The 25,884-nt window shown below is 46.2% G+C and overlaps 1 protein-coding gene across 1 annotated transcript in view; it reads right to left on the bottom strand.

The window, feature by feature from the left end:
* Pex16 (peroxisomal biogenesis factor 16) overlaps positions 1 to 22,686 on the bottom strand; it is a 37,720-nt gene extending 15,034 nt beyond the window's left edge. Inside the window, exons 1-4 of the mRNA XM_089557424.1 lie at positions 22,531 to 22,686; positions 20,607 to 20,719; positions 19,148 to 19,281; positions 15,068 to 15,237 (exon numbers count right to left, since the gene is read on the bottom strand). Coding sequence (XP_089413550.1) covers positions 15,068 to 15,237; positions 19,148 to 19,281; positions 20,607 to 20,719; positions 22,531 to 22,633 — 520 coding nt within the window. The 5' untranslated portion in view covers positions 22,634 to 22,686. The remainder of the gene's footprint in view (positions 1 to 15,067; positions 15,238 to 19,147; positions 19,282 to 20,606; positions 20,720 to 22,530) is intronic.
* Between the last annotated feature and the right edge of the window lie 3,198 nt (positions 22,687 to 25,884).

Genomic DNA, 25,884 nt, shown 5'->3' on the forward strand with positions numbered 1-25,884 from the left:
ATCAAGTGTTTGGCGCTGAAACTACTCCAACAGAAGGAAAAGAGGATGATTTGGACACAAGAAGCACTACCCATCACAAATAAAAAACAATGACATCACAAGAAATAGTGGACAAGACAAATACTGGTCATCAACACGTCTGTCCACATGACAAGCAAATGACTACCTCAGCTCTTTGCTTCAGGTGCTCTGTAGCTACCAGAATCTCCGACTCAACAAGACTGATTATTTCTCCACAGTTCAGACCCTAAGAGTTTGCAAACGCGTTTCACTTGCCCTCGCTCTTGCAATGTTGGTCTGGAGCACATGCACATCCTGAAGAACAGACACACAGAGTAAAGTCGAGCCCGATGTATAAGAAATGTACTTCAGGAGAGTTAGTTCTTGGGCTAGTTGGTACACTTGACTTAAACTCATAGTTTTTCAGCGCAACGGCACATGGCCAAGGAAAAGAAGCAGCGCTGTGTTCGTCCATCTTCTCTTCCAGCTTCTTTTCTTTGGCCGTGTGCCGTCGCGCTGTAAAAACTATGAGTTTAAGTCAAGAACAGCAACTAGCCCAAGAACTAACTCTACCGAAGTACATTTCTTATGCATCGGGCTCGCCTTTCCTCTGTGTGTCTGTTCTTCGGGATGTGCATGTGCTCCAGACCGACATTGCAAGAGCGACGTACCGTGCTAGGTTCCTGGGATTCTGCATTAAGAAGAGTGTGACCCCCGCAGAAGTGAGTGCCTTGTTTGGTGCTGTTCCGCCGTGGGGGGGGGGGCATGTGAAACATCATTATTTCTCACACACGTGTCCTTTTCAGGGATGCATGCCAATCAGAGATGCACGTGGCTTGAGGCCTACCTTAGTGGTCAATTCTGGAATAAATGCATTCTAAACTAGAGGTGCACACGATTCCAAATTGCTGAGTAAAGCTGTTCACACACCCACTTTATTCAGAATATGCCAGTCAATGCTGTCACCAAGTAACATTTTAGATGCTCCTAGATAGTGCAAAAAAAAAGTTTTTTCTCTTTTCACTAGGATATTAACTGAGATATACAGCATGTTCAGAATGAGACTTTACTGACTTTCTTTTTAAAAGTGAAACGAAGTAAGCTAATGCTGCTTTTGCACGTTGGTAATGCGGCCAGGTGGACACAAATTGGGCCAATAATTGTCCCTTTAAATTCAGTATTTCATTAAAATTCATTAATTAACTTTTAATAGGTGCAACGTTAAGAGATACGGAAGCGGGTCGGAGTGGGTAAGGGAACTAGCACGGGTTAATGACATCCTAGTCGAAATCAAGAGGAAGAAGTGGGCTTGGGCAGGGCATGCAATGCGAAGGCAAGATAACCGCTGGTCCTTAAGGGTAACGGAGTGGATTCCAAGAGAAGGCAAGCGTAGCAGGGGTGGCAGAAAGTTAGGTGGGCGGATGAGATTAAGAAGTTTGCGGGGATATGGTGGCTGCAGCTGGCACAGGACAGGGTTAATTGGAGAGATATGGGAGAGGCCTTTGCCCTGCAGAGGGCATAGTCAGGCTGATAACGATGATGATGTATGAGGTTTGGCTACTTTTGGCTGCTTTTGACTGCCTGGCAAATCTAAAGCAGCAGCGCGTTTTTCCACCGGCTGTAGAAGCAATCTCTTAAAGAAATAGCTCTCCCTTTTCACCGACCGCACAGTGGTTCATCGGTTTTGATCACCAAGAAGGAAAACGCTGGCCCAGAACGAAAAGTCATCCGCACTGCCACTCGCTGTACACTCTTACAAGGCCATACGCAACAGCTGCGTCCCACGAGGAGGGAGGTGTTTCAGGCCGAGAGCCGCTGTCTCACATGCGTAATTAGACGAACTGGGACGAGATTTTAGACGTGCGCAAGTCTGGACACAGGCGCGCTAGTAAAATCGTACAAAATGGAATAGCCCTCACAAGCAACTGCCTCTAAGTTCGGAATATAAATATGCATGCCAACTTCAACCAACAAAAAGTTAACAATGAATTTTAATTAAATACTAAATTGACGAGCACAATTATTACCCTAATTAGTGTCCACCTGGCCGCATTGCCAACGTGCAAAAGCGGCATTAGCGTACGGCGGTTCACATTCAAAGGGTCAGTCTACTGAATTTTATCGACCATATTTTCTTTGCGGCAACCGATAGCTCTTTACTCAAATTACCGTTTAGCCAGCTGTGGTGCCAAGGAGTGCGGTAGAACATTTTAAAATAGAATTTATTAATGTGGGAACATATCTGTATGAGATGGTAGTCTCATCTGGCAACCATCCGGATTTCCGCCGCGCGGCGACAAACATGGTGGCGCCCGTCGAAGCCGGACCTCTCGCTTTGGACTGAATTCTCGTTGTTGCTGCCTTTTTCAATGCGTTCACTGGCCATAAATGGGGCGCCTGTCTTTCGCTTTGTCTCATCTCGCCTATAAGAAAACATATAAGAGATAAATTTGGTTTAATTTAATAATTAGAGTGACGATTCTGCCGCTCCTAGGCTTAAGTGGAGAGTCGGTTTGTTTACAGCAATGGTTCCCGTCCTGATGACCAGATGGCGCCACTATAGGCTGAGTTTATTTTTGCGTCTCTGCTAGCATACGCTGAACTAAAAGTGGGAATGTGCCTGCGATTTGCGTACGTGTAACTATAAATATTCATGTCATTTACAGAAAAAGCGAGCGGTACGCCTTCTACAGTTTACTAGAACAAAACGTGCGTTTCTCTGACATTGGGGCATACAAATGGTACGTAGTATATTCACTTATGCTGCTACAAAAAAAGACTACCACTTTCTTGAACAAAATGAACGTTTGGGGTCGCCACCATGCTTTTTTACGCGACTTTTAACGCCGAAATAAAATATAAATTCCTGCCTAAACCGGGCGCAGACCCCTCGTTATTGATGTTATAGGGTGCCAACTACCAGAATATGCCATTATTTATACACTCATCTCGGTGAGTAGACTGACCCTTTAAGGGGGGAGCCTGGTCCTGAAAAGAAAATTTTATTAATCTAGTCATAGTTATGAAATTTTCAGGGCACATGCATTTTTGTGTGCTCATTCTAGATATGTCATTTAATTTCATGTAAAGCAATTCCTTGAGCACTTATGCAATATTTATGCGAGTATTTTGCAAAGAGTTTTGAAGAAATTTTGCTGCGGGAAACTCACTGAAATGTATTCCATTGGGTTCTCTTGATACCAAGGAGTGCAACAAGCGTAAAATTATCGTCCTGGCTATCATGGAACTTGAGTTGTAGGGTACTGAAGCTGCCACTTCAGAAACAGGAATGCACACTTTTCTTCTCATTTCTGAAGCAACAACTTCAAAACCCTGTAACTTAAGTTCTATGATAGCCAGGATGATAATTTTGCCCTTATTGCATTCCTTACTGTCAAGAGAACCCAATGGCATACATTTCAGCGAGTTTCCCCGCTAGAAATATTTTTCAAAGCTCTTCACAAAAAACATGCATAGGAATTACATAAGTGCTCAAGGAATCGTTTTTACATGAAATTAAATGACAAGTTTAGAGTCGGCACACAAAAATGCATATTCGGTGAAGATTTCTTAACTGTGACTTCATTAATAATTTTTTTTTTTTAAGACCAGGGTCCCCCCCTTAAAAAAAAAGTAATCAGTCTAATTTTGAACACACTGTATGTGTGTTCACATCCAGCTGACTGCGCCGTGGCATTCAACTAAACGACGTGGCCGATGCTGTGCTAGTTGCAGCTCAGAATGGTTGGATGCTGCGAGGTAAGAACAGGCTCAATGGTGCAAGAGTGCATCTGAACTCAGCACAGTTCATGGGATTCTGAAATTCCACAGTGTCCTACTGTGCACACTTGAACACTTGTACTTGGCCGCGATTGTAAAAGCTAAGCGCTCCTTCTACGAAGTCGACCTACCAAAAATGATAGTCGATAACCCCAAAAAATTCTGGAAAGTGATAAACCCAAAAGAAACGCGCGCTATCACCCTCACTAACAATGCCGGTGTTACAATGACTGATACCGAATGTGCAAACGCATTTAACACTGCTTTTTCGTCCGTTTTTACCGACGAATCCGAATTGCCCTGGATCTGCGCACCCCCGCCGCGCAGATCCCATCGCATCAGTCACCTTCTTCAAGTTTTGCGCCCACGTGCCCGTACTACTGTTTTCTCTAATTCATTTTTTTGCCGAGTAGCAGCTGACTGGAACGGCCTTCCCCACGATATCGCTGCCATCACCTGTCCTGGAACATTCATGACTGCATTGAACACCTGTACTTCATAAAAACCCACCCCTTACGTAACACCCCGCAAGGGGTCTTTAAGGAAAATAAAGTGATGTGATGTGAGTGATGTGCACTCAGAAGACTATAATAAACTGGGTGTGGCAATCTGCAGCCCGCACGGGCAGCTTGCTGCGTTGCCGACCCATCACAGCACTTTCATAAGCAACCACTACGCTGGGGTCAAAAATCTAGTCCTCAATGTGCCAAGAGTTTTCCAGATCGACAAATGAAAATAAGAGGCAGAATAGGCTTCATTCTGCCAAACTATTTTCACCAGAAAATAAACTTATAATATTGAAAATGTCAATAAGAAATCAATGCATTCATTCTGTCTCTCGCAAATGTATTTTTTCTGGTTTCCTGCAGTGTATTTCCTCCTATGTCTTTCTGTATGTTTGTGGGTTTGTTGCTATGCACAATTGCTTTCATTCACTCATCATGTTTATCATTTCACACTGTGCCTTTACCTTCAACACACACACACACACAAAAAAAACCTAAACTATGCGTAGTAAGAGCTACAATGTCTGGTACAAATGTTATTGCCGACACCTCACTGCTTTGTCATGTAATGGGGCCCGAGCGCTGTCAAGTGAATTAACGTTCACTTTTTGTCTCGGGTCACTCATTTCTTACTGCAATGGAAAATAAACTTCAACTTCATTATAGCCATCATGTTTTTGACGCTCCAGTCCAGAAGCCCAGTCTGTGCCACATGAACATCGACCAGGAAACATGCTACAATCCACGTTTGAAACAATTCTCTCTGTCACGCAGTTCCTTGCAGGCTTGCTGCATCAGCAGTATTTATTTATTAGTTACCTGCATCGCCCCGCAGGGCATTACAGCAAAGGGGGGGGGGGGGGGTACATGCATCAGCAGTATTTATTTATTTATTATTTATTTATTAGTTACCTGCATCGCCCCGCAGGGAATTACAGCAGGGGGGGGGGGGGGGGTACAGACTTCATTGGAGGCATAAAACAAGTATTGCAGTGCATGGCAAAATGCATCATTAGATGTGATACATACAATGCTCGATGGCAAACTGTTCCACTCTCGAACAGTTCTGACGAAAAAAGAATAACGCAAGACGTCACCCTTGCAAGAAAATTCCCTGACCTTCAAGCAGTGATCCAGTCGCTTTGAGATATAATGAGGTGCCTGGATATATTGTTCGCGGTTTATGCTAGTTTTTGAATAATAAATATCATGGAAAAATTTCAATCTGATGTACCTTCTACGGTATTTCAGCTCTTGCCAATTAAGTTTACGTTTGCTTTCCGTCATACTAACTTGCCGATTATAATTACCAAGAACAAATCTAACAGCCCTATTCTGAATTTTCTCTAATTTTCCTACACCCTCAGATGTGTGTGGGTCCCAGCAAACACATTCATATTAAAGTATTGAGCGTACATGACTGAAATACAGCTGTGTTTTTAAGTTACTGAGTAAACGGCTAAAATTCCGCCGTAGGAAACCCAAACGTGATGCTGCCTTATTCGCAATATAATTAACCTGCTTCTTCCATCGTGAGCCCGATGTAAAAAAGACGCATAGATATTTAAATGACTTGCTTATGTTTAGAGTAAAATCATGAATTCATAAACCTATACGGATGATTAGCACATTTTGTTGTGAAGGTGACGTGACCAGTTTTGACATTGACATTGGTTGTACTATTTGCAGTCTTGCATGTGATCAATGAAGTGGAACGAAATACACGTGCATGTGAAGCAAATGTACAGCTTAGTGCCGACATTGATAGTGTTTTCGTTTTCTGCCATAGACACGGTAAAACCTCAATAATCCAAACTTGCTTAATCTGAAATCCCAGATAATATTACGAATTTCTGCATTCTTGTAATTTCTGATGTAAATTTTACCGGACAATTGAAACCGGCGACCTGTACCAGCCCATTTAATTTGAAGATCACGGGCCACAAATTCGGTGAAGCAACGGCCCTTGAGAGCTGCGGGGCGGCACTCTACAGCGACGCGAGTGCTTTATCTGCAAAGCACCTCAGGACCAGTGCTACCAGCTCAAAAATCAGATCATGGTATGGCTCACAGACCGCCAAAGCGTGTGCCCAGAGAGGGGAAGACGTGCTTCACTGCAACGCAGCAGGAGATGCCGATTTGAATGCAACATGCTCTCAGTGCTTTGCCAAGGCATGGATGGACTGAAGGCAGTTGTGCAAACGCTCATCACTCCTTTCCAGCCCGGATGCGGTTAGGGCAGTGTTTAGCAGAGGCGCTGTTCATCTGTGCCTGCGGTGGGTTGGCTGCATGCATGCCTGACGGCACCATTTTGTTGTGTGGTATGCCGTGCCGCACCATGGTTAAGAAGTTAGGTTACCAGCATTTTAAGGAAAGTAATAAACAGCACAAAAAAATCAGGGACAGCAGAGAAGACACAAACAACAGAACTGGCGCTGAACTAATCGCTAAAATTTTATCGAAAACGGCAGAGCTTTGTACAGACAGGAAATCACATTTCTAAAAAGATAATGACTCGCCTTAAGATTGTAATGCCAGCATCAAAACCACTCCAACGGATATCACACAGCCCGATAATCACTGGAAGGCCTGTGCAGCTGCTTAAAAAACCAGAAGAACCACACTTGCTTTCACCGGTTTTCATGGTTTTTTAGGCAGCTGCCCAGGTATTCCAGTGATTATCGGGCTGTGTGATATCCGTTGAAGTGGTTTTGATGCTGGCATTACAATCTCATGGCGAGTCACTATCTCCTTGGAAATGTGATGGCCTGTCTGTATTTAAGCTCTGCCGTTTTTCAACAAAATTTCAGTCGTTAGTTCAGCGCCAGTCCTGTTGTTTGTGTCTTCTCTGCTGTCCCTGTTTCTTGCGCTGTACATTACTTTCCTTAGGATGAGCCACTGACTAGCCCATACCAAAATTTTGATCAGTTACCAGCAACTCTGATTACTTTAAGTAATAGCAAAGTTCACCCAATAAAGGCATAATATTCCAGCAGCAAACTTTTTTGCAGGTCCCCCTTTTTTTATGCGCTCGGTTAATTCAAATATTTTTCGCAGTCCCAATGATTTTGAATTTACAAGGTTTTAATATTGCTACGGGTCGACTCAGAGACGATGAGGCAGACGAAGTGAGAGGGCGCTTGGCGCGTGCTCGGGCTCTGAATCCTGTGCAGTGGCCTGTGTCTTGACGTCCGGTGCGCCCTGTGCTTGTGTTCTGTTCAGTGTGAGTGCACCAGTGTTCTGCGGGCTGTGAACGCCTCCTGCCACGTAACATCTTGGTGGAGGTGAGGACTTTCCCCTTCCTCTCGTTCTGGCCTATTCCATCACGGAGCTTCGCAGCGGTCGCTACACCGGGACCGCTACAATGACGCAGCCCGGCGACTCGCCAAGTCCCACTGCCACTGCATTCATGGTCATGGCTCATCCCCGTGACCCCGACATATTCTCCGGTGCCTCAACTGAAAACGTCGACAGATGGATCTTGATGTATGAACGCGTCAGCGCCCATAACAGGTGGGACCCCACCGTCATGCTGGCCAACGTCATTTTCTATTTGTCTGGCACAGCGAGGCAATGGTACGAAACCCATGAGGACGAATTAACGAGTTGGGACACCTTTAAAGAAAAGCTTCGCGCTCTCTTCGGACCTCCAGATGCTTCGAAGCTCGCAGCCCAAAAACATCTTGACTCGCGTGCTCAGTCCACCTGTGAAAGTTACATCACGTATATTCAAGACGTCCTTGCCTTATGTCACCAGGTTGACAACTCCATGTCGGAATCGAAAAAGGTGGGCCACATCCTAAAGGGGATCGCGGACGACGCTTTTCATTTACTTCTCTGCAAAGGCAGTGATACCGTGGATGCCCTTATTAAGGAGTGCCGTCTCTTCGAGCAAGTAAAGAGCCGGCGCATATTTCCACAATTTCAAAGACTTCCCCATACGGCCGCCACATCTTCGTGTGTTTCGCAGCAGCCGCCAACTAGCCCACCTCCCACTTCGCCTCTCAACATCAACGACACAGTCACCCGGATCGTTCGCCGCGAAATGGAGGCCTGTGCACCTGCGGCCCTCCAACCTACCATCCCCAGTCACCCCTTGCCCGATGTGTCCCTTATTCAAGCCGTCGTACGAGAGGAACTCGCAAATTTGAATCTCTCACCTGCCATCTGTTCCATCGGGAACTCTAGCGTCCGGCCTCCAACCAGGAATGCTTACCGTCCCAGGGCTCCGAACTTTCGTCGCTACCGAAATCCAGCAGAGTGGCGCACGCCTGATGATCGCCCCATATGTTTCCATTGTTCCTGTGTCGGCCACATTTCCCGGCACTGCCGCAATAGATGGTTTCCGACTCCTCGCACCGAGCTCTCCTACGACAACCCTTCAGATATTCCCCGCCGTTTTCCGCCCCGACCACCTCATGACCAATCAGATTCGGCCAACGATCTCACCAGCTCCCGACCACGTCGTTCTTCCCGCTCTCCATCTCCACGAGGCCGTCGTTTCCGATCCCCGCAGTCCCTTCGATCCTCGGCTGCAGCCTCATACGACCGCTCTGACTTGGAAAACTAGCTGATGCAGCTCCCGGAGGTGACGCTGCATCCACGACCAGGCCCACAAATCCTCTACAGACCTCCCACTTGAACCAACTAGACGTTTGTGTTGATGGTGTTCCCGTGCGTGCGCTTGTCGACACTGGAGCGCATATCTCTGTGATGAGTGCACAACTTCGTCGTCGTTTACGTAAAGTTCTCACGCCAGCTCGGTCTCGAGTGCGTGTCGCGGACGGCGGAACAGTTAGTGTTGACGGACTCTGCACTGCACGCGTTAGTGTTGCTGGCCATGACCTTCCGGTGCAGTTCAATGTTTTGACCCCTTGTGCTCATGACCTCATCCTCGGCCTCGATTTCCTATCAGAACACTCCGCCCTGATAGACTGCTCGCACGGCATCCTACACCTCGATCTCCCAGCCATCGATCCTGAACCCTTGCCTTCTCCCAGACTGTATTCGCCCGACCAAGTTTCTCTGCCCTCCCTAGCCGCCTTATTCGTTACCCTACGTCCTACCTCATCAGTCGCCGATGGTGACTACTTAGTCGCCCCTATTTCAGATGTCTTGCTGCACCGCAACGTTGCACTGCCCCATACTGTCGCTACAATCAGGGGAAACAGTGTGTCACTTCCGTTAATCAATTTCAGCTATTCAGCCCAAGTCCTTCCACCTGGCATATGCGTGGCAACGTTCGCACCTATTGGCTCCTGCCAAGTTGCCCCATTGGACACTGCCCATGCATCAGCTCCTGCAGACCCTGCTCACGATCCCACTTCGACTGACGCGATCACGGCAATGATGCCCTCCGATTTGCTCCCTGCCCAATCTTCTCAGCTGCGTGCGCTTCTCGAGTCCTATTCCGACATCTTCGACCTCCATAACAGCGCCCTCGGCCAAGCTCTTACCGTTACGCACCGCATCGACACCGGCGATGCTCCTCCTATCCGCCGCCGACCATACCGGGTCTCCCATGCCGAACGACAGGTAATCCAGGCGGAAGTGACAAAAATGCTGGAGAAGAACATCATTGAGCCCTCTCACAGTCCTTGGGCTTCGCCCGTCGTCTTGGTCAAGAAGAAAGATGGCTCGTGGCGCTTTTGTGTGGATTACCGTCACTTGAATAAGATCACTAAAAAACAATATATAACGTAACAATATATATAGTCCTTAGCGCTGCGCACGTTTATCCTAAAGGTCCTGCAGCTTCCGTAAAAATGTCGCAGTGCTTTCACATGACAAAGGCAGAGGACTGCATGCACAACTGAAGTTGCGTATGATGCCAACTGTTCCAATGCAGAAACTTGGGATCATGAGTACAGTACTCCCGTGATAATGCACCAAATACAAGCATTTCCCACCTTGCAGCACACAAAAGGTAAAATTGTTTTATAATTTGACCAGCTCAAAAGTATTCAATGAGTGAAACCTACAGGTAAAGCACGCAAAGCCCTTTTTGTGCTTGCATCTGAAATGATGATGTCACCGGCAAATGAAGTGGTGATAGGCTTCCCTGCAGCACACAGTGCCGGGTGAAGGGCACATGACGATGTCATATGCGGGAGGTAGCACATTTCCAGCCCAGAAACGTCGTGTTATCTCTTTCTTGTCCCAACTCTTGTGCTGTTTTTCATCATGGCTAATACTCACCAATTAGCCCAACTTCAGACCGTTACAGAAACGCTTGCTTTGAAGGGAGAAAACCTAATGCCGGCGAAGGTAAAGCCCATGCAGTGCTGTTTGGTGGCATCCGACGACACACAGTAGGGTGTGGGTGAAGGCAGCGGAAATTTAAAATCTCAACAACCATGACGTCATCGCCAGGCTTCTCCGCACTGCTCCGAGGCTGTGAGGAGAGGCCCACAATTTAATCTGTGATTACATCAACCCTTTTAAATGCTAGCACAAAAAAACTTGCCACGCTTTGCGTACAGGCTTCATACACTCAAAACCTGGAATATTGCGGAATTCTCGAGTACTATATTGCACTTAAAGGGCCACTGACCAGGGTCCGGACATTTTTGAAAAACAAGCCCACTACATAGATGAGGCATCGAAGATAACCTCTGCAAAATACTAGAGCCATGCGTGCCCCGAAAAGCTGCGAAAATTCAAATCAAAGCCCGCTCGTTCTTTCCTTCAACAAAAACGTCCCCGCCCCACTACTCTGAACCCCCTTGACGTCATGGGGGTTACTTTCGCTAAAGGCACTCCATTGGTGCATCGTTCTGACTGACGGGAGAAGGTTGGGCGTAGCCTTGGCGTTGCGTCGTCTGCACAACACTTTCCGCAGCGCCTTCTGTTTTGGCACATGCCTACAAACCTGCAAGAAGGAACAACAAAAAAACTGTGGAGGGAGCGTGCGGCGACAACCTTGAACCCTAGCCATAAAAAGTAAAAAATAGTAAAACTGAGTGAGCTGGTTCGCCCCCCGCCGTGATCACGTCACGAAGACGCTCTGCGTGCGCTCCCTTCTCAGTTTTTTTTCTTCTATGCAAGCCCCCCAAAACAAGGTTTTAATTACTAGTGCAGCAGAGCCTTTCCCTCGCTCACCAACTTGACCGCTCCGCACAGACACCGCTTATCCTTCGTGCATCTTGCGTACGCCTTGACTCCATTGAATGACATGAGCTTCGGAGCGGAGAAAAGACAAACACACAGAACACAAACACACATGAAGAAAAGCAAACGGGCGGTTGCCGGGCCCACACTTCGCCGTGTGTTTCGAACACAACCGACTTCCGCCCCTCCGCTCGTGAAACGATGGGGAGGCCTAAAAAAAATGAAAAGGTGGCTCGCTTACTGGGGATGACAAACAGATGTATGAAAGGATGCGTTTGCTAACAAGTTTAGGTGGTCGAGCCGATTGCGCCTCTCGATCGTTTAGTGTGCGGAGAAAATGCAATGACGCTGTTTCATCGTTGGATGTGCACGCAGCGACAGGAGTCGAACCACGATCTGGCACAGATTTCCAGGAGATTCTGAGTTGAGTCGTGTCTGGCTCCAACGCATCGGCGTTTCTGACACACCGGTAAAGAATGTGGAGGTTTCCGGAAGACACTTCGCGCCGGACGACTATGTCCACGACCCAAGCAACTGGGGAGAGGAAGGACAAAGAAAAAAAAACCGCGACGAAACACCGCGAGGAGACCCAAAGAGAAACATAGAGAGGGCTTTGGGAGACCCGCCGCTCCGCCCCCCCCCCCCCCCCCCCCTCCTCAAATTGACCGGGTAGCAAGCAAAAAGCAAGAAAAGAATTCTATTCAAGGTGCGGCCATGACGTAGACTTGTGACGCACTCCACGAGACACCCTGCCTCCGGCCAACATCGGAGGAGGAAGGGTGATTTTCCCTTGCGGAGCCTAATAGACAAGGCGCGGGAGAGAAAAATCTCGAGGAGGGAACGGAAGGAGAGGAGGCTCGCTCCAAGAGAGGTAGAGAGTGTTTTTGACCAGAGGGTGGTCAGGGGGCCTTTAAGTCTGCTTAAGAGCAGACTTAAAGGGCGAGAGCCTTTCCGTCTCCTCTTTCTTTCCCTCCATTCTTTTGGTGATTCTAGTTTAAATTCTAGACTTTTTTGTTTTTGGTTTTTATTATTTTCCTTTTATTATTTTCATTTTTTTTTAGTTTTCCAGTTTTCTACTTGTGCTTTTTATTGTTGTTTTTAGACTACTGCGGCGACCCGCATGGGAGCAATGCGAAAGAAAGATGTCCATATATGATATTGATGTCCGTGGCTGTTCTGATGTCCATGTACTATATCAACGTCCATGGCTATTTCGACGCGTAAGTGCATTTTTTCACATCACCGAAATTTTTCCCACGGCATTTCATCACACACTATCTGCCACAATCACACTTTCACACATTTATCTTCAGATAATGACATAATCGTGCGGACAAAATTGTGGACACCTTTTGCAACACAACAGAGCCACATAATGCAAATTTTCCAGCTCCTATTTAAACAATCTTTCTCCTCTGAACACAGCTCATATCACTCATCACAATGGCCTACCTGCATCATCATCACCATCAACCTGACTACACCCACTGCAGGGCAAAGGCCTCTCCCATGGCTCTCCAATTAACCCTGTCCTTTGCCAGTTGCGGCCACCTTATCCCCGCAAACTTCCTAATCTCATCCGCCCACCTAACTTTCTGCCGCCCCCTGCTACGTTTCATTGGTTTGTTCAGAGAAGGCTGCGGCTGAGTACTTACTACACCACGGTGGCCCAATCCTGCTCTGGTGAGGGAGTGCGTTGTCGGTTGTGGTCACCGAGATCAGGCCGCACCCCAGAGCTGGATATGCAATTCCATCGACACGCGGATTTTTTACTTTTAAACCCAGTGGAGAATTGCGTGGCACCGGGATTCGAACCCTGGTCCTCGTGCTCGCGAGGCGGATGCTCTACCTCTCTCCCATCATATTACGTATGAGTGAGCAGCGGTTTTTTTCGTTCGCTCAGTTATGCCGATAGTGGCAATGGCAACGGCATCGCCACTTGACCAACAAACGGGCACTTTAAGAGCTGCACCCTAAAAACTTGATGGGATACTTAAACTCCGTCTTAACGGCATGACACGACAGTGCCAATTGGTGCCTAAGGTTGCCTGGAGTCCTCTTTTTGTATCAATTCGCAGACACAAATCTATAACTGCGCAGCATTCCTTGGAAAAATTCATGGAGCTTGCAGCCTCGTCAGTCTTGTCATCAAGCCAGACTTGATGACCATCCACAGTCCGTATTGGTCTTATGTTTTCTGCTCACTCGATCATGCACCCAGTGTATGATTGTATTAGGGAATACTTTGAGACGTGTCTGAACGCATGTTTTGAAGGCCAGAGTTGGCTATCTGCCGTCCTCTGTTTCTCACTCGATGTGAGTCCGCATATGAATGCTGATTTCTTGTCTTTTAAACCTGATTGCTGGCCTTTGCACTATGGTGTTGTTAACTTGCATCTTTGTTGTCTATAAATCCACTCCTGTAACAGTCCCAAGAAGGGACTACCAGTATGTTCAAATAAAAAATAAAGAAATAAATAAAAACTGCTCTTTCTCTCACCATCACATAATGCTTAACTTTCCACTAATAGCACAATGCCATTGCATTGGAGATCCCTCCCTTGCAAGTACACCTTCTCTGGCGCATAGATTTTGCCTGCATGCCCGCATACGTGGAACTGGTCATTCTCTACCTCACATTCACAGATTGTGTGAAGTCCTCGTACCACTCGTGGTGCAGAGAGTGAGGGATGTGCCACTGCCCTGGCTGGTGGCTGTTTTGGCCACTGGTGGTGCTAGCGAGGCCTGGGTTGCTCTTCCCGAGCCGCTTCTTGGAACCAATCATTAATTTCAATTTCAATTAATTTCAATTAATTTCGACCAATCAACCTCACGAGGCTGATAACATTACAGAAAAAAGCAATACGATATGTCGAAAACGTTGCATACAATGATCATACATGTTTGTACTTCTCTAAGCATTCTATTCTAAAAGTCAATGAATTATTTGAGTTGAAACTGCTTTCTTATGTGTTTAACGATTTCAAACATCATCCCACTAAATATGTTCAATTAAACTCTAGTAGTGACACGCCTTATAAATTAAGACACGTCAGTTACAGAGTACCACTCGTAAGGACTAACTATGGAACCGAAATGCTTTCATATTTAATTCCCAGTCTTCTAAATAAACATACACAGGCCATAGAAATTATTCAGAAATCTGTTTCCCAAAAGTCATTCAACAGAAATGCTCAAGCTTACCTCCTTTCTCGCCCGAATGATTAAAATTCTTGATGTCCCTGTTTTCCCGTCAACTCTTTGAATTCTCGTGTTTTTCTTGTTGTGATGTGCCTTGTAAATATTTACTTTAATTATGTCATTGCAAAAGTATGCACCTTCCTCCTACTTTTACCTTGTATAATTATGTGTTGTTTTTTGTAATGAGAGTGTATTGAAGCTCTTGCTTCTTTTGCCGCTTGTCCTGAGCATTGTGTCGGGTGCTTGGGCCCCGTCAGGCAGAGTGCATCTGCCTTTTGCCCCTGTATCCGAGACCTTGTTGTCTGAAATAAAGATCTATCTATAATTTAACTGCCGCCTGCAATGGTAAGCAGTTTGATCACAATCCAGTGGGCAGGTTGGCCACCTGCCTTTCCGCTCACAACAGCGCCGCCACCGCATTCTCCGTAGAACGGGGGAGCCGTAACAATGATAAACAAACCCGCACTGACCAGCTGCCAAGGTGCGCAGGGTCCGCCCGCTGTGGCGCAGCTCGTAGCAGGGCTGGGCGGAGGGGGCACTGGGGTCGCACGTGGCCAGCCTCCGGTCAAAGGGGGCCACACTGGGGCTGCACTGGAGACCCTGCCGGTGGTACAGCAGCAGCACCAGCCGCAGGCAGGCCCTGAAAAGCAGGCAATGAACGTGCAGTGCACTCTCGTAAGTTCACCCATTCAAAAGCAACGCACAAAGCACTCAAACGTTGAACAGGGCAGGGCACTATTCGTATTTGCTGATACAAATAAAACAAGGAGATGCCAAACTTTAGGGTCATGTCGATAGATAGAGCCATCACCTGAGTGTGCAACGGTCATGTTGTGTCAGACTGACGGATCTGCTGGGACCTCTGAGATGCGTCACACCCCAGCCATGACGCACAGCACCGCACATAAGCAGTATTACGTACTTAAATCAGTCTTATTTCAATGAAACTCCACATACACAATGGTGGCAGCTCTTTGTCTCAGTAGTGCCCCAGCTTAGTGGGCTGTGCACATTTTCACAGCAGCCTCTACAGCCTCGCATTTGGTGCGCACATTCAAGAAGTGGGTCTTTGGGTCCTCGGGTTTTTTGTTTTTTGCAAAGAGGCGATCGTACTCAACACATCAAAGAAGTTTTGCTCCCTTTCATATGGACTAAAGACGAAGGAAACTACTGCAGCAGTTTTGTGAGATATAAAAATGAAACCCAGGAAAAAAAGGCCTGAAATTCTAAAACCATCCCAACTGGAATATCTGTCAGCCTGGCACCCTGGTTGCACACACTGGTATACTTGCAGTGCGTAAGCACCAGTCTGACAAGAACAGGGACCCAAATCTGAATTCTTCTCAAAGAAAGCCCTATAAAGAGAATGCCTGTGCCAGCTGATGCGCCATTCGACTGCATCCCACAGGTGACGCAAGCAAGGATGAGGAAAAGAAAAGTGTTCCATGCAATGCTTCCCCAACATTTGTGGTGCACCACGTGTGAACCCAATTGATTTGCTTTTCTCTAATGATTGAAATGACCGCCAGCTCCTGGACACAATGTAGTGACTGCTGTCCACCATAACGAGCGATTCCTGGAAATAATTAGCTCCTGGTTGGCAGTCGACACTGAGCGGGCCATTCCACCAATGAGAGCAAAGCTTGCTTGGCAGCCACCTCCATGAATGAATTGATTCCATTAAGACGGTTCAGCTTAAGGGGGGACGAGGGTCTTAAAACTAACATTTTTTATTTATGGCTACAATCTCATGAAATTTTGCACTCAGATCAATTTTTCTCTTCTGATTCCAAATAGGTAATCGTAACTGAGCTGGTGGTCTTAGATCTTACAGAGTGTAGAATGTAATTAGGCAATTTCTTATGCAGGTTTAATGAACTATCTCATTAGATTTTGTTTCTTTTGTTTACATGAATTGATAGCCAGAGAGTTCCCATACCCAATGACATTCTTCAATTTTCTCTAAAGGCATGTCATTGTGATATACTATGTCGAGAGCAAAAGGTCGCAGTATTTGACACTGTAGCTCGTTAAGCTAATTGTAAACTGCTATCTATATATGGCCTAAACGAAAAAAGTAAGAATGTCTTCGGGTATGGGAATTCACTGGCTATCAATTCATGTAATTAAAAGAAACAAAATGCAATGAGAAAGTTCATTAAAGCTGCATAAGAAATTACCTAATTACACACTAGAATTTAAGATAACTTTTGATGTATGACTATCAGCTCAACTGTGATTACATTTCTGAAATCAGAAGAGAAAAACGCATCTGTGTGCAAAATTCCATGAGATTCTAGCCACAAATAAAAAGATCAGTTTTAAGAACCTCGTCCCCTCTTATTAAAAACAATGCAGCGAGAAATGGAAACAAAAATGATGGGTGTAACGTGAGGAGATTGGAAGAGGGCGGAGTGGGTGAGGGAACAAACGCAGGTTAATGACATCCTAGTTGAAATCAAGAGGAAGAAATGGGCTTGGGCAGGGCATGTAATGCGAAGGCAAGATAACCACTGGTCCTTAAGGGTAACGGAGTGGATTCCAAGAGAAGGCAAACGTAGCAGGGGGCGGCAGAAGGTTAGGTGGGTGGACGAGATTAAGGGGTTTGCGGGGATACGATGGCCGCAGCTGGCAAAGGACAGGGTTAATTGGAGAGACATGGGAGAGGCCTTTGTCCTACAGTGGGCGTAGTCAGGCTGATGACGATGCAAGTCCACATGGTTAAAGAGAGATGCGGGGACCGAACGTGAAATTTTTCGGCGTAAAGCAATTCAATTCGGTATGCTCATTTGGAAGTCCATTAAATGCTTAAATACAAATTTCCACTAAAATACCTCAAGTAGTTTTAACATCATAAATTTTTATATGCTCCCTAGCTAAACCAAACCTGCAGAAAACCTGGTGTGACAACAAGACAGGTAGGACCCTGCAGCGAGTCTTAAATTTCACCTAAAGGAATCCAGTGACATTCTCCGAACATATTTAGCAGCCCGAGTTTTTTCTATACAGAATGTTGTATCCACGTTTACATAATAAAGTTATCATAGTCATGTCAAATTAGTGACCGAGTGATAAAACTGAGAAAGTAATTCAGAAATACAGGAATGTCACAGCATAAAAAATTTATCGAGGATCACAATGCAACAACAGCACGGAAATCCGTCAAGCCACTGTCGTGGTACGCTTTCTGCAAGCACGGCAGTTGGGTCAAAAAACAATTCCGAGAAAACTGGCATTTTCAAGGAAATTTCAGCCATTTTTGTGCTACCTACGGTCACAAAAACATTTTTAAGTCACTTCTGGGCTGTTTTTAGGAGAAAATTTCCGGGGCTATATAACTGAAAAGACTTAACAGACGCCAAACCTGGTGTTTTCTAAAGTCAAATTTTTTTCAAGATTTTCGCTGTTTTAATTCCGGAGCCCTCCTCAAGCTTTGGTTGAGCTCCTAGATTAGGAAATTTACCAAAATGGACTGGCCACGTCCTATGGTGGCTTCAATAACTGCACATCAGCAACACGCCACTGCCAAGCCTCATGCATTGAATTGAATTGAATTTTATTTCGGATTATCGAAAATCCTGGAGCCCGGGGCTAAAGGCAGATATATTCTGCCTGACGGGGCCCGGGCCCCAGGCAAGAAAAGAAAAAGAAAACATAAGATATACGTTTGCAGCAGCAACACTGTGGGGCAATGTTTAAAGAGAAACTTGCATCAACACAAAATATAAAATGAATGCATCCACTGAAGCATGAAACACTGCACAGCAGACAAGGACTCAAACATAACGGTTTGGTTTCGTTTATTGGGGTTCAACGTCCCAAAGCGACTCAGGCTATGAGGGACTCCGTAGTGGAGGGCTCCGGAAATTTCCACCACCTGGGTTTCTTCAACATGAACTGACATCGCAACAGCACACGGGCCTCAAGCATTTCACCTCCATCAAAATTCAGCTGCCTAAACATAACGTGTCGAGCAAATAGGGAGATAAGAAAACCGTGTTAAATACGAACAATTGAAAGAAGGTAAAGTTTAATAACACTTTTAAATGAACGAGGAGTTTCGAAATCCTGAGACAAGGTATAAATATCAATAAAACGGAGAGTTGAGCTAGTTGGTACATGTTTCTTGGAAAAAACAGCGCTAAACGAAAGGACAATGAAAAAGAGTACAACAGGACCGGCGCTGATAGTCAGCGCCGGTCCTGTTGTACTCTTTTTCGTTGTCCTTTCGTTTAGCGCTGTTTTTTCCAAGAAGGAGTAAATGAATGGGAGTTTATTTATAAAGACCGAAACAGCGTACGAGGTCATCTGAATACTGCAATTAGTTTTAATGCAAGGAGTGACATATTGTGTATGTCTGAGGGAGTGTGGGTCATGTTTAATGAAAGCTGTATTGAAAGAATTCAGATTCAGTTCTATTTCTCTGTAAACATACACAGCAGTGTGAAGTAAAACAATGTCTTCTACACGAAGTATCTTGGATCTCAGAAAATAAGGCAGTGTGTGTGGTCTGGTGCTCCTGAGCAATGAATGGCTTGCGTTGCCCTCACTTGAGTGTCTGCACAATGGCGACGGCCACCCATCGGGCCAGGTCACCCCGCAGGTGGAGGGCAGCCAGCTCCGCAAACACCTCGACATACTCGACCACAGCCAGGCACGACTGGAGCCGCTCCACGGCCCGGTCCTGCAAGACGCAAACAGATCATCATCATCATCATCGTCAGCCTGACTGCGCCCACTGCAGGGTGAGGGCCTCTCCCATGTCTCTCCAGTTAACCCTGTCCTTCTTTGCCAGCTGAGGCCACCGTATTGCCGCAAACTTCTTAATCTCATTATGGCCAGAGAGCCCGAACACTGAGCACCTGACAGCTTCAGCAGTGTTTCCAATGCTACCACATCGTTTTATACCGCTCTTTGTGTTTGTCCAAACACTGCCCAAACTTTCGAGAAGAATAAATGATACATGGCGGAGTAATATGGCTTCGCGGACGCACTACTTCAGTAACTTCCGCAGCGTTGCCTGCTATGTAAGAAACGAGTATAGGTGCAAGGCCTTCCCTTGTAAGTGACTGGAAATTTTTCAGTGTGCTGCCTAGTAAACCTAATCAACAGTAACCAAATAATAAAATCTTAACAGGTGTTTTCTGCTGCATACAGATGTCGGCACAGAATTGCAAGCAGTAGTCACTGCTTTGGTATAACTTGAGTCCAGATAGTCATAAGAATGTACTGTCAGCAAGAAATGAAACGCGAACAAAACAACTCCGCCTCGCACAGAAAAGTAACAAATTCTCAGGAAGCTCTGTACTAGCAGAGAGTGATGTCACTTCAAAAGCGCAAAGACTCTTCTACAGAAGTGTTAATCGACCTCGCTTGTATTTGCTCTCTAGAAACTAATATGTGAATGTAGTTTTGTTGCTTCCTCAGTTTTTTTGTTCGCGTTTCATTCGTTGCTGGTAGTACTTCCAAGAGGCCCCTGTTGTGATCACCTAGGTGTACTGTTTCTACTTATTACGAAGGCTCAAAGTGTAGGCACCTTGAAAATGTCTGTTTAAAATCTGCAGGACAAGAAACCTCAGGGAGCAGCCCTTAAATGAACTCTGCCTAAAAATGTCACCTATTTGTGCGCGCTGTTTGTTTCCACCAAGACACCAGTGACAGATCAGGTGAGTTCGTCTTCCAGTAATTAAGCAAGAAAAAATTGCGCCTGTCGCAGGGAAGCTTACAGACACTGGTGAGCACTGAATGAATACACGACATGTGCTCTATATTCTTGGGAACATTAGGTAACAAGCCCACTGCACCCAAACACTTCACCTAATAACTACTAGCTTTACTGTGGTCGCAATCAAGAAGGAAGCTTTGGTGTCCTGTTGAAGACAACACTGACAGAAGCATAACAAATATTTAGGGAGAGCCTTGATGCGAAATGGCCATGCTGTTTGCATAAGCAGCTAATACCACCCGTTCCCCACCCTCAAGACCCCAAGAAAATGTTGCCATTCTCACCATGTGCACCGGGACATTGGCTGCCTGTCGCAAGATGAGGTCATTGAGAAGAGTCAGCAAACTCGATGACGAATAAAGGAACTCAGCAACGACAGCAGACTTCCCAAAACGACCTGCAGAAACAGAATTAAGTGATACACTTTTTCGAAGCTATGTACAGTCTTTGTCAAAAGTAACCAGGCTGCATGGTTTGCTTCTAGCTCGTACAGTGGAGCCCTTAGAGCTTCCCTGAAGCTAAAATGGTTGTTAAAAGTAAGGACTGGGGGTCTTCTTACCTTCCAACACCTTTTGATCTCTAATAAATCCACAAGGGCTCCAGTATACAAGCTTAAAGCAAACCATGCAGCCTGGTTACTTTTGACAAAGACTACCAGAAAAGTAATAACTACAAATCTCTGCCCATTTGAAAAACAAAAAGCAAAGTCAACTTTAAACCCTGAAATTCAAACGAGTCACTGAGCCATGTGAGCTAAAAGCAATACTAAACATGTTTAACTGATTAAGATATAAAAATGCTTGCTTGGGGCATCAGGAACTTACTCCTCATTCTTTCTGGCCCAAGAATATGGACAGCCGAGCGAAAACATCACGGAACCAATTGTTGTGGAAAATGAAATGGCTGTAAATGCATTCAAGAAGGCCATTTTATCAAGGGAAGTAGCACTAGTACACTAAGAATATTTGTAGATGAATGAAGGAGCTTACTCAGCAAGCACATGCTTGCAGCCAATGTACGAATTTAAGTATTCAGATCATTCACCTTTGAAAAAATGTCACTTTGAGAAATATGAACGATATGGCCTGTGATCATGCCATGCACAATCTGCAGCATTCATTAGTAACCTGCGAGGTGACTTATCACTTACAGGCCACAAAATTTTGAGGCATACACACTCTTCAGAGCAGCAAAGTTAAACTGAACACACAACTCTGATGGTGCACAATGACATTTTAGGAAGATAATGACAATAATAATAATTTCAATATATGGTCGATTAGCAAAAAGGCTATTCTGGCCACCACAACCAGCACTTTTGAAAACATTTAGAATTGCGCAGAACGGCCTCCGGTTTGCCGCACGGCGTTGTTCTTTTTCGAAATGAGGCACTCAAAAACGGCGATTACGCACGACAGAATGCGACGGCGTTGACTTTTTTTTTTTTTTTTTCAATTACAAGCTTTATTCCTGGAGTCCGAACAGCCTTTCAAGCGACGGTGGAAAGTCGAAAGGTGTTATGCGCGAAGATGTAATAGGTCGAATCAATCGCGTACATACATTCGTTCATCCAGACGAGTGATCAGCTCTCCAAATCAGCGCAGAAGCTCAAACAAGCGAGACTGCCGAGGGTCTCTGCGCACTTACGATGTGCGCGAAAAGTCGGCCGAAGGCGAACATTCCCGCAAATTAGCGGAAAAAGTTTTCAGCGCATTGTTCTTCTAACATTGCGCAACTACAATAAACGCCGCGCAGCGAAAACACGCGAACACGGAAGGAAAACCAAGGTGGAGTCGACTGAGGCAGTTTTCCTGCAGCGCCTGTAAGCACCTCGTAGGGTGCTGCCGGTGCATTTTGACGACCAGCCGAGGCATTGACCTGGGAATTTCGACGCTACGCTAATGCAGAGACGTGCCCGCAAAATCAAACGCGTCGGATCGAGCTTGAGGTTAACGGGAAAAAATGGTACGTGGCTGCTGCGGCGACCGCCTGCGCCATAAATTATTAGCGCTACGCGACAGCTCAGAGACTTCAGCTGGACTCGCCCAGATGAGCGCACTGAAATCGAGGAGATTTGAGGCTTGCGCACCGACCAACTGCGAAAACGGAACCGCAATCACACACGGCCCTGACATCAAAGTTTGCGCTACGTGAGCCAGGTCGCCATGACAGCGCTTCAGGACGAAAAATCAAGAGTAAACGGCTAACCTGCAGTGAAATAGGAGATCCACCGAAGCACCGTCTCGAGTTCGGCGGCTAGAGCGGGATTCGCTTTCACGAACTCGCGATACCGGGCGAAGAGGTCCGCCATCGCAGCATCGGATGTTGATGAGATGCATGACGAGATATAAGAACAAGTTTCTGAAGGGCAAGCAGTGGCGTTCAAAAACAAACACTACCAGAAGTTGTGCAGTAAGCGGCGACCTCTTTCTTCGCAATTTAGAGACAGTTTAAGTTCTATTTTGTTTTACACAATATGTATGAATATATGTTGATAAAAATAACTGCATAAAAATAAAAGCGTTATTTTGACTTCAGGCGTTTTGTCCGCAAGTGCAGGTTTCTTTGCCACTGACGACGTGATTAGGCGCCGAGTTTAAAACCTGCGTGAGGGTAGAATCGATGCTTGTAGCTTTCTCGAGGGTGTGACATGTTACGCGCGGCAGCGAAAAAGTTTGAGGCCAAGCACTTTCAGAGAGTTGCCTGAACCTTCGAGCGAAAAAGTTCGATGGAAGAAAGCGGGGAAAAACTTTTGCTCCTTCGCGGTAAAATGCCCCTCTCTCCAACCGTTTTGTAAGTGAATGGCGGGACGTACTTTGCCTGAATGTCGAGGGAGAGTAATGAATGTATGAATTAATTTATTTTTTAAGGAAAGCGCAACGACCAAGAGTATGGAAAAGGGTAGTGAGGGGTAGGGAAAGGGGTGTTGATTAGTGGCCACTGGCCTGTCTTTGTGAGCGGAGCCCCTCATTTCAATTTCGTGGTTTTGTGCTCTGCACGTACAAATCTGTGTTGTGCATCCACCGTGAGGCGATTTGGAGGTCCTGGTCCACCGCAAGAAGCGCGTCGGGCGGCCTACTGATCATAGCCACCGATTGCGGGGGAGGGGGGGGGGGGGGTTAGCCCCCCTCTCCCGAAATTACTAGCACACTCACACGAGCGGCGAGTAGTTGCCGAGAGCGATGTCGCTGTTTCCAGCCGCATGCTTCACGACAGGAACGGCGAACTACAATGGAGCGAAAAAAAAATCGCGCAGCAAAGTAAAATAGACAAACTCGTCCCGAGAGCCACTATATCAGCGCCAACGTATATCGTTCGTCCCTTCGGCCAACACAGTCCACGTGAGTCACTGCCACACAAAAACTTTTTTTTATTCGATCATGCCACGTACGTTAAATTACTAGAACCACATTCCCGTAGACACTATGTAAATAAGAGATTTTATTTTTCGCCAATCATTGTCTGCATTTTTGTTTCGTGATTTAATTTAGTTTTCTTCACAAGTAGCCCGTTTTATTCTTATTTTTTGCCATGGTAAGTTTTGGTCATGTTTACATGGAGTCCTATATATAGTTCATTGGTCGAAAATTCGAACTACTTTCATTACGCTATGATCAGCTTTGCTAATGTTTGTATTGCATGCTAGTTCACTGCTCGCAAATTTTGTACCGTATTGCGTTTGTTTGCTAAAATTCGCGCTGTTGTAAACCCAATCCCCTCTATAATGCTTCGGCGACTGAAGGCATAGAAAATAAATAAAAATTCAAAGTTGGCCAAAACAGCAGACTACGTGAGCGCGGCACTACACCCTTTCGCCATTGTTAATTTCGGGTGCTTAGAAAAAAATCCGGCCAATTTAAGATCTATTCTTTCCAGTCATCCGGCAACAATATATAAAAAATTGAAATAAATATATGTAAGTGATCAAGCAGCCACGTTTCCTTCGATCTTACGTGAAACCACCCTATCCATTTCTCCAGCGTAACCAGCTACCAGGCGCCATCTTTCATATGTTAGGCAATATCAGCTATGCCAGATCGTCATACACTATCTTAAACACAATATTTACGATACCTGAAACCGGAAAACCGGAACAAACCACCCTCGGAAATTCAGATTTCTGTAGGAGGAAAGGAGGTACCCAAAGTGGGCACAATCAGAATCCTAGGCCTTTATATACAGTCAAATGGAAAAAAACCTGATAACCATCAAAAAGCTTGAGAGCCACGTGATGCAGACCCTCAATCTCATCAAACGTGTCTCGAGCAAAAGAGGCGGTATTAAAGAAAAAACCTAATAAGTGGAGTCAGCTACGCCACGCCGCACCTAAATCTCAAAGCAGCAGAGTGGAGCAAAATCGACGCTCTCATAAGGAAGTGCGTCAAGAAAGCTCTAGGCCTGCCCATGTGCACTCGGAAAAACTCCTATCACCAGAGCTTGCAGATGCAGTCCATACATCACAGCTAGAGAGACTCAGCATAACACATGCGGGCCCCGCCGCGGTGGCTCAGTGGTTACGGCGCTCGGCTGCTGACCCGAAAGACGCGGGTTCGATCCCGGCCGCGGTGGCTGAATTTCGATGAAGGCGAAATTCTAGAGGCCCGTGTACTGTGCGATGTCAGTGCACGTTAAAGAACCCCAGGTGGTCGAAATTTCCGGAGCCCTTCACTACGGCGTCTCTAATAGCCTCAGTCGCTTTGGGACGTTAAAATCCAATAAACCAAACCAATAAACCAAACATGCGGGAACAGCCAGACTAGCCAAAGTCGGACTCACAACAGGCAGGGGAGCTAGACAGAGGGAGGATATCGACATGGAGATTAGGAGCAATCTAAGGATTCCCCCCTTACCCAAGAACATGCACCCAGAAATAAACAAGGAAAGAAGACAAAAACGGGCAGAGGTGATAGAACGCATCTACGGTGACAAGCCTCAGGAGGAGGTCGCCTACGTAGACGCAGCGGGCGATAGACATAGTCAGTACACGACCGTCGCGGTAGTGAACGGAGCGGGTAGCCCCATCACGGCCGCAACTATCCTAGGGACAAACACTGACGCGGCGGAGGAGGTCGCAATAGCACTAGCTTGCGTCGGTTCCAAAGCTAAATACGTCATAAGCGACAGAAAAGCTGCAGTCCAAAATTTTAGTAGAGGGAGAGTCTCTGCCCTTGCTGCCAAAATTTTAAGACAAGCGACAGACAAGCGCCTCTTTCCTGTTCTGTGTTTTTCCTTCCTGTTTCGTCCTTTTTTCGCGTACGACATTCTTTCAAGACAATGTACCAACTAACCCGTCAAAAAGTTCTACTACGACATTGAATAGAACAATGAATATAATGTGGACCCCCGCGCACGAATCTGTCCGTGGCAACGAGGCGGCCCACGAGGTGGTTCGAGATCTCTACCACCGAGCTGCACAAGACGGGCCACCGCTCGCAGATCACGGGAGAGAAGGGCGACTAATCTCCTGTCAGGAAGTTACAGAATATTACAGACAACACCGCAGGTACTATCCCCCGCCTAGCATAACACTCAACAATCAACAGCCGGTGGCGTGGAGGCGTC

The sequence above is a fragment of the Amblyomma mixtum genome, chromosome 1 (genome assembly GCF_055824585.1).
Source record: "Amblyomma mixtum isolate Tamu chromosome 1, ASM5582458v1, whole genome shotgun sequence".
Taxonomy (NCBI): domain Eukaryota; kingdom Metazoa; phylum Arthropoda; class Arachnida; order Ixodida; family Ixodidae; genus Amblyomma; species Amblyomma mixtum.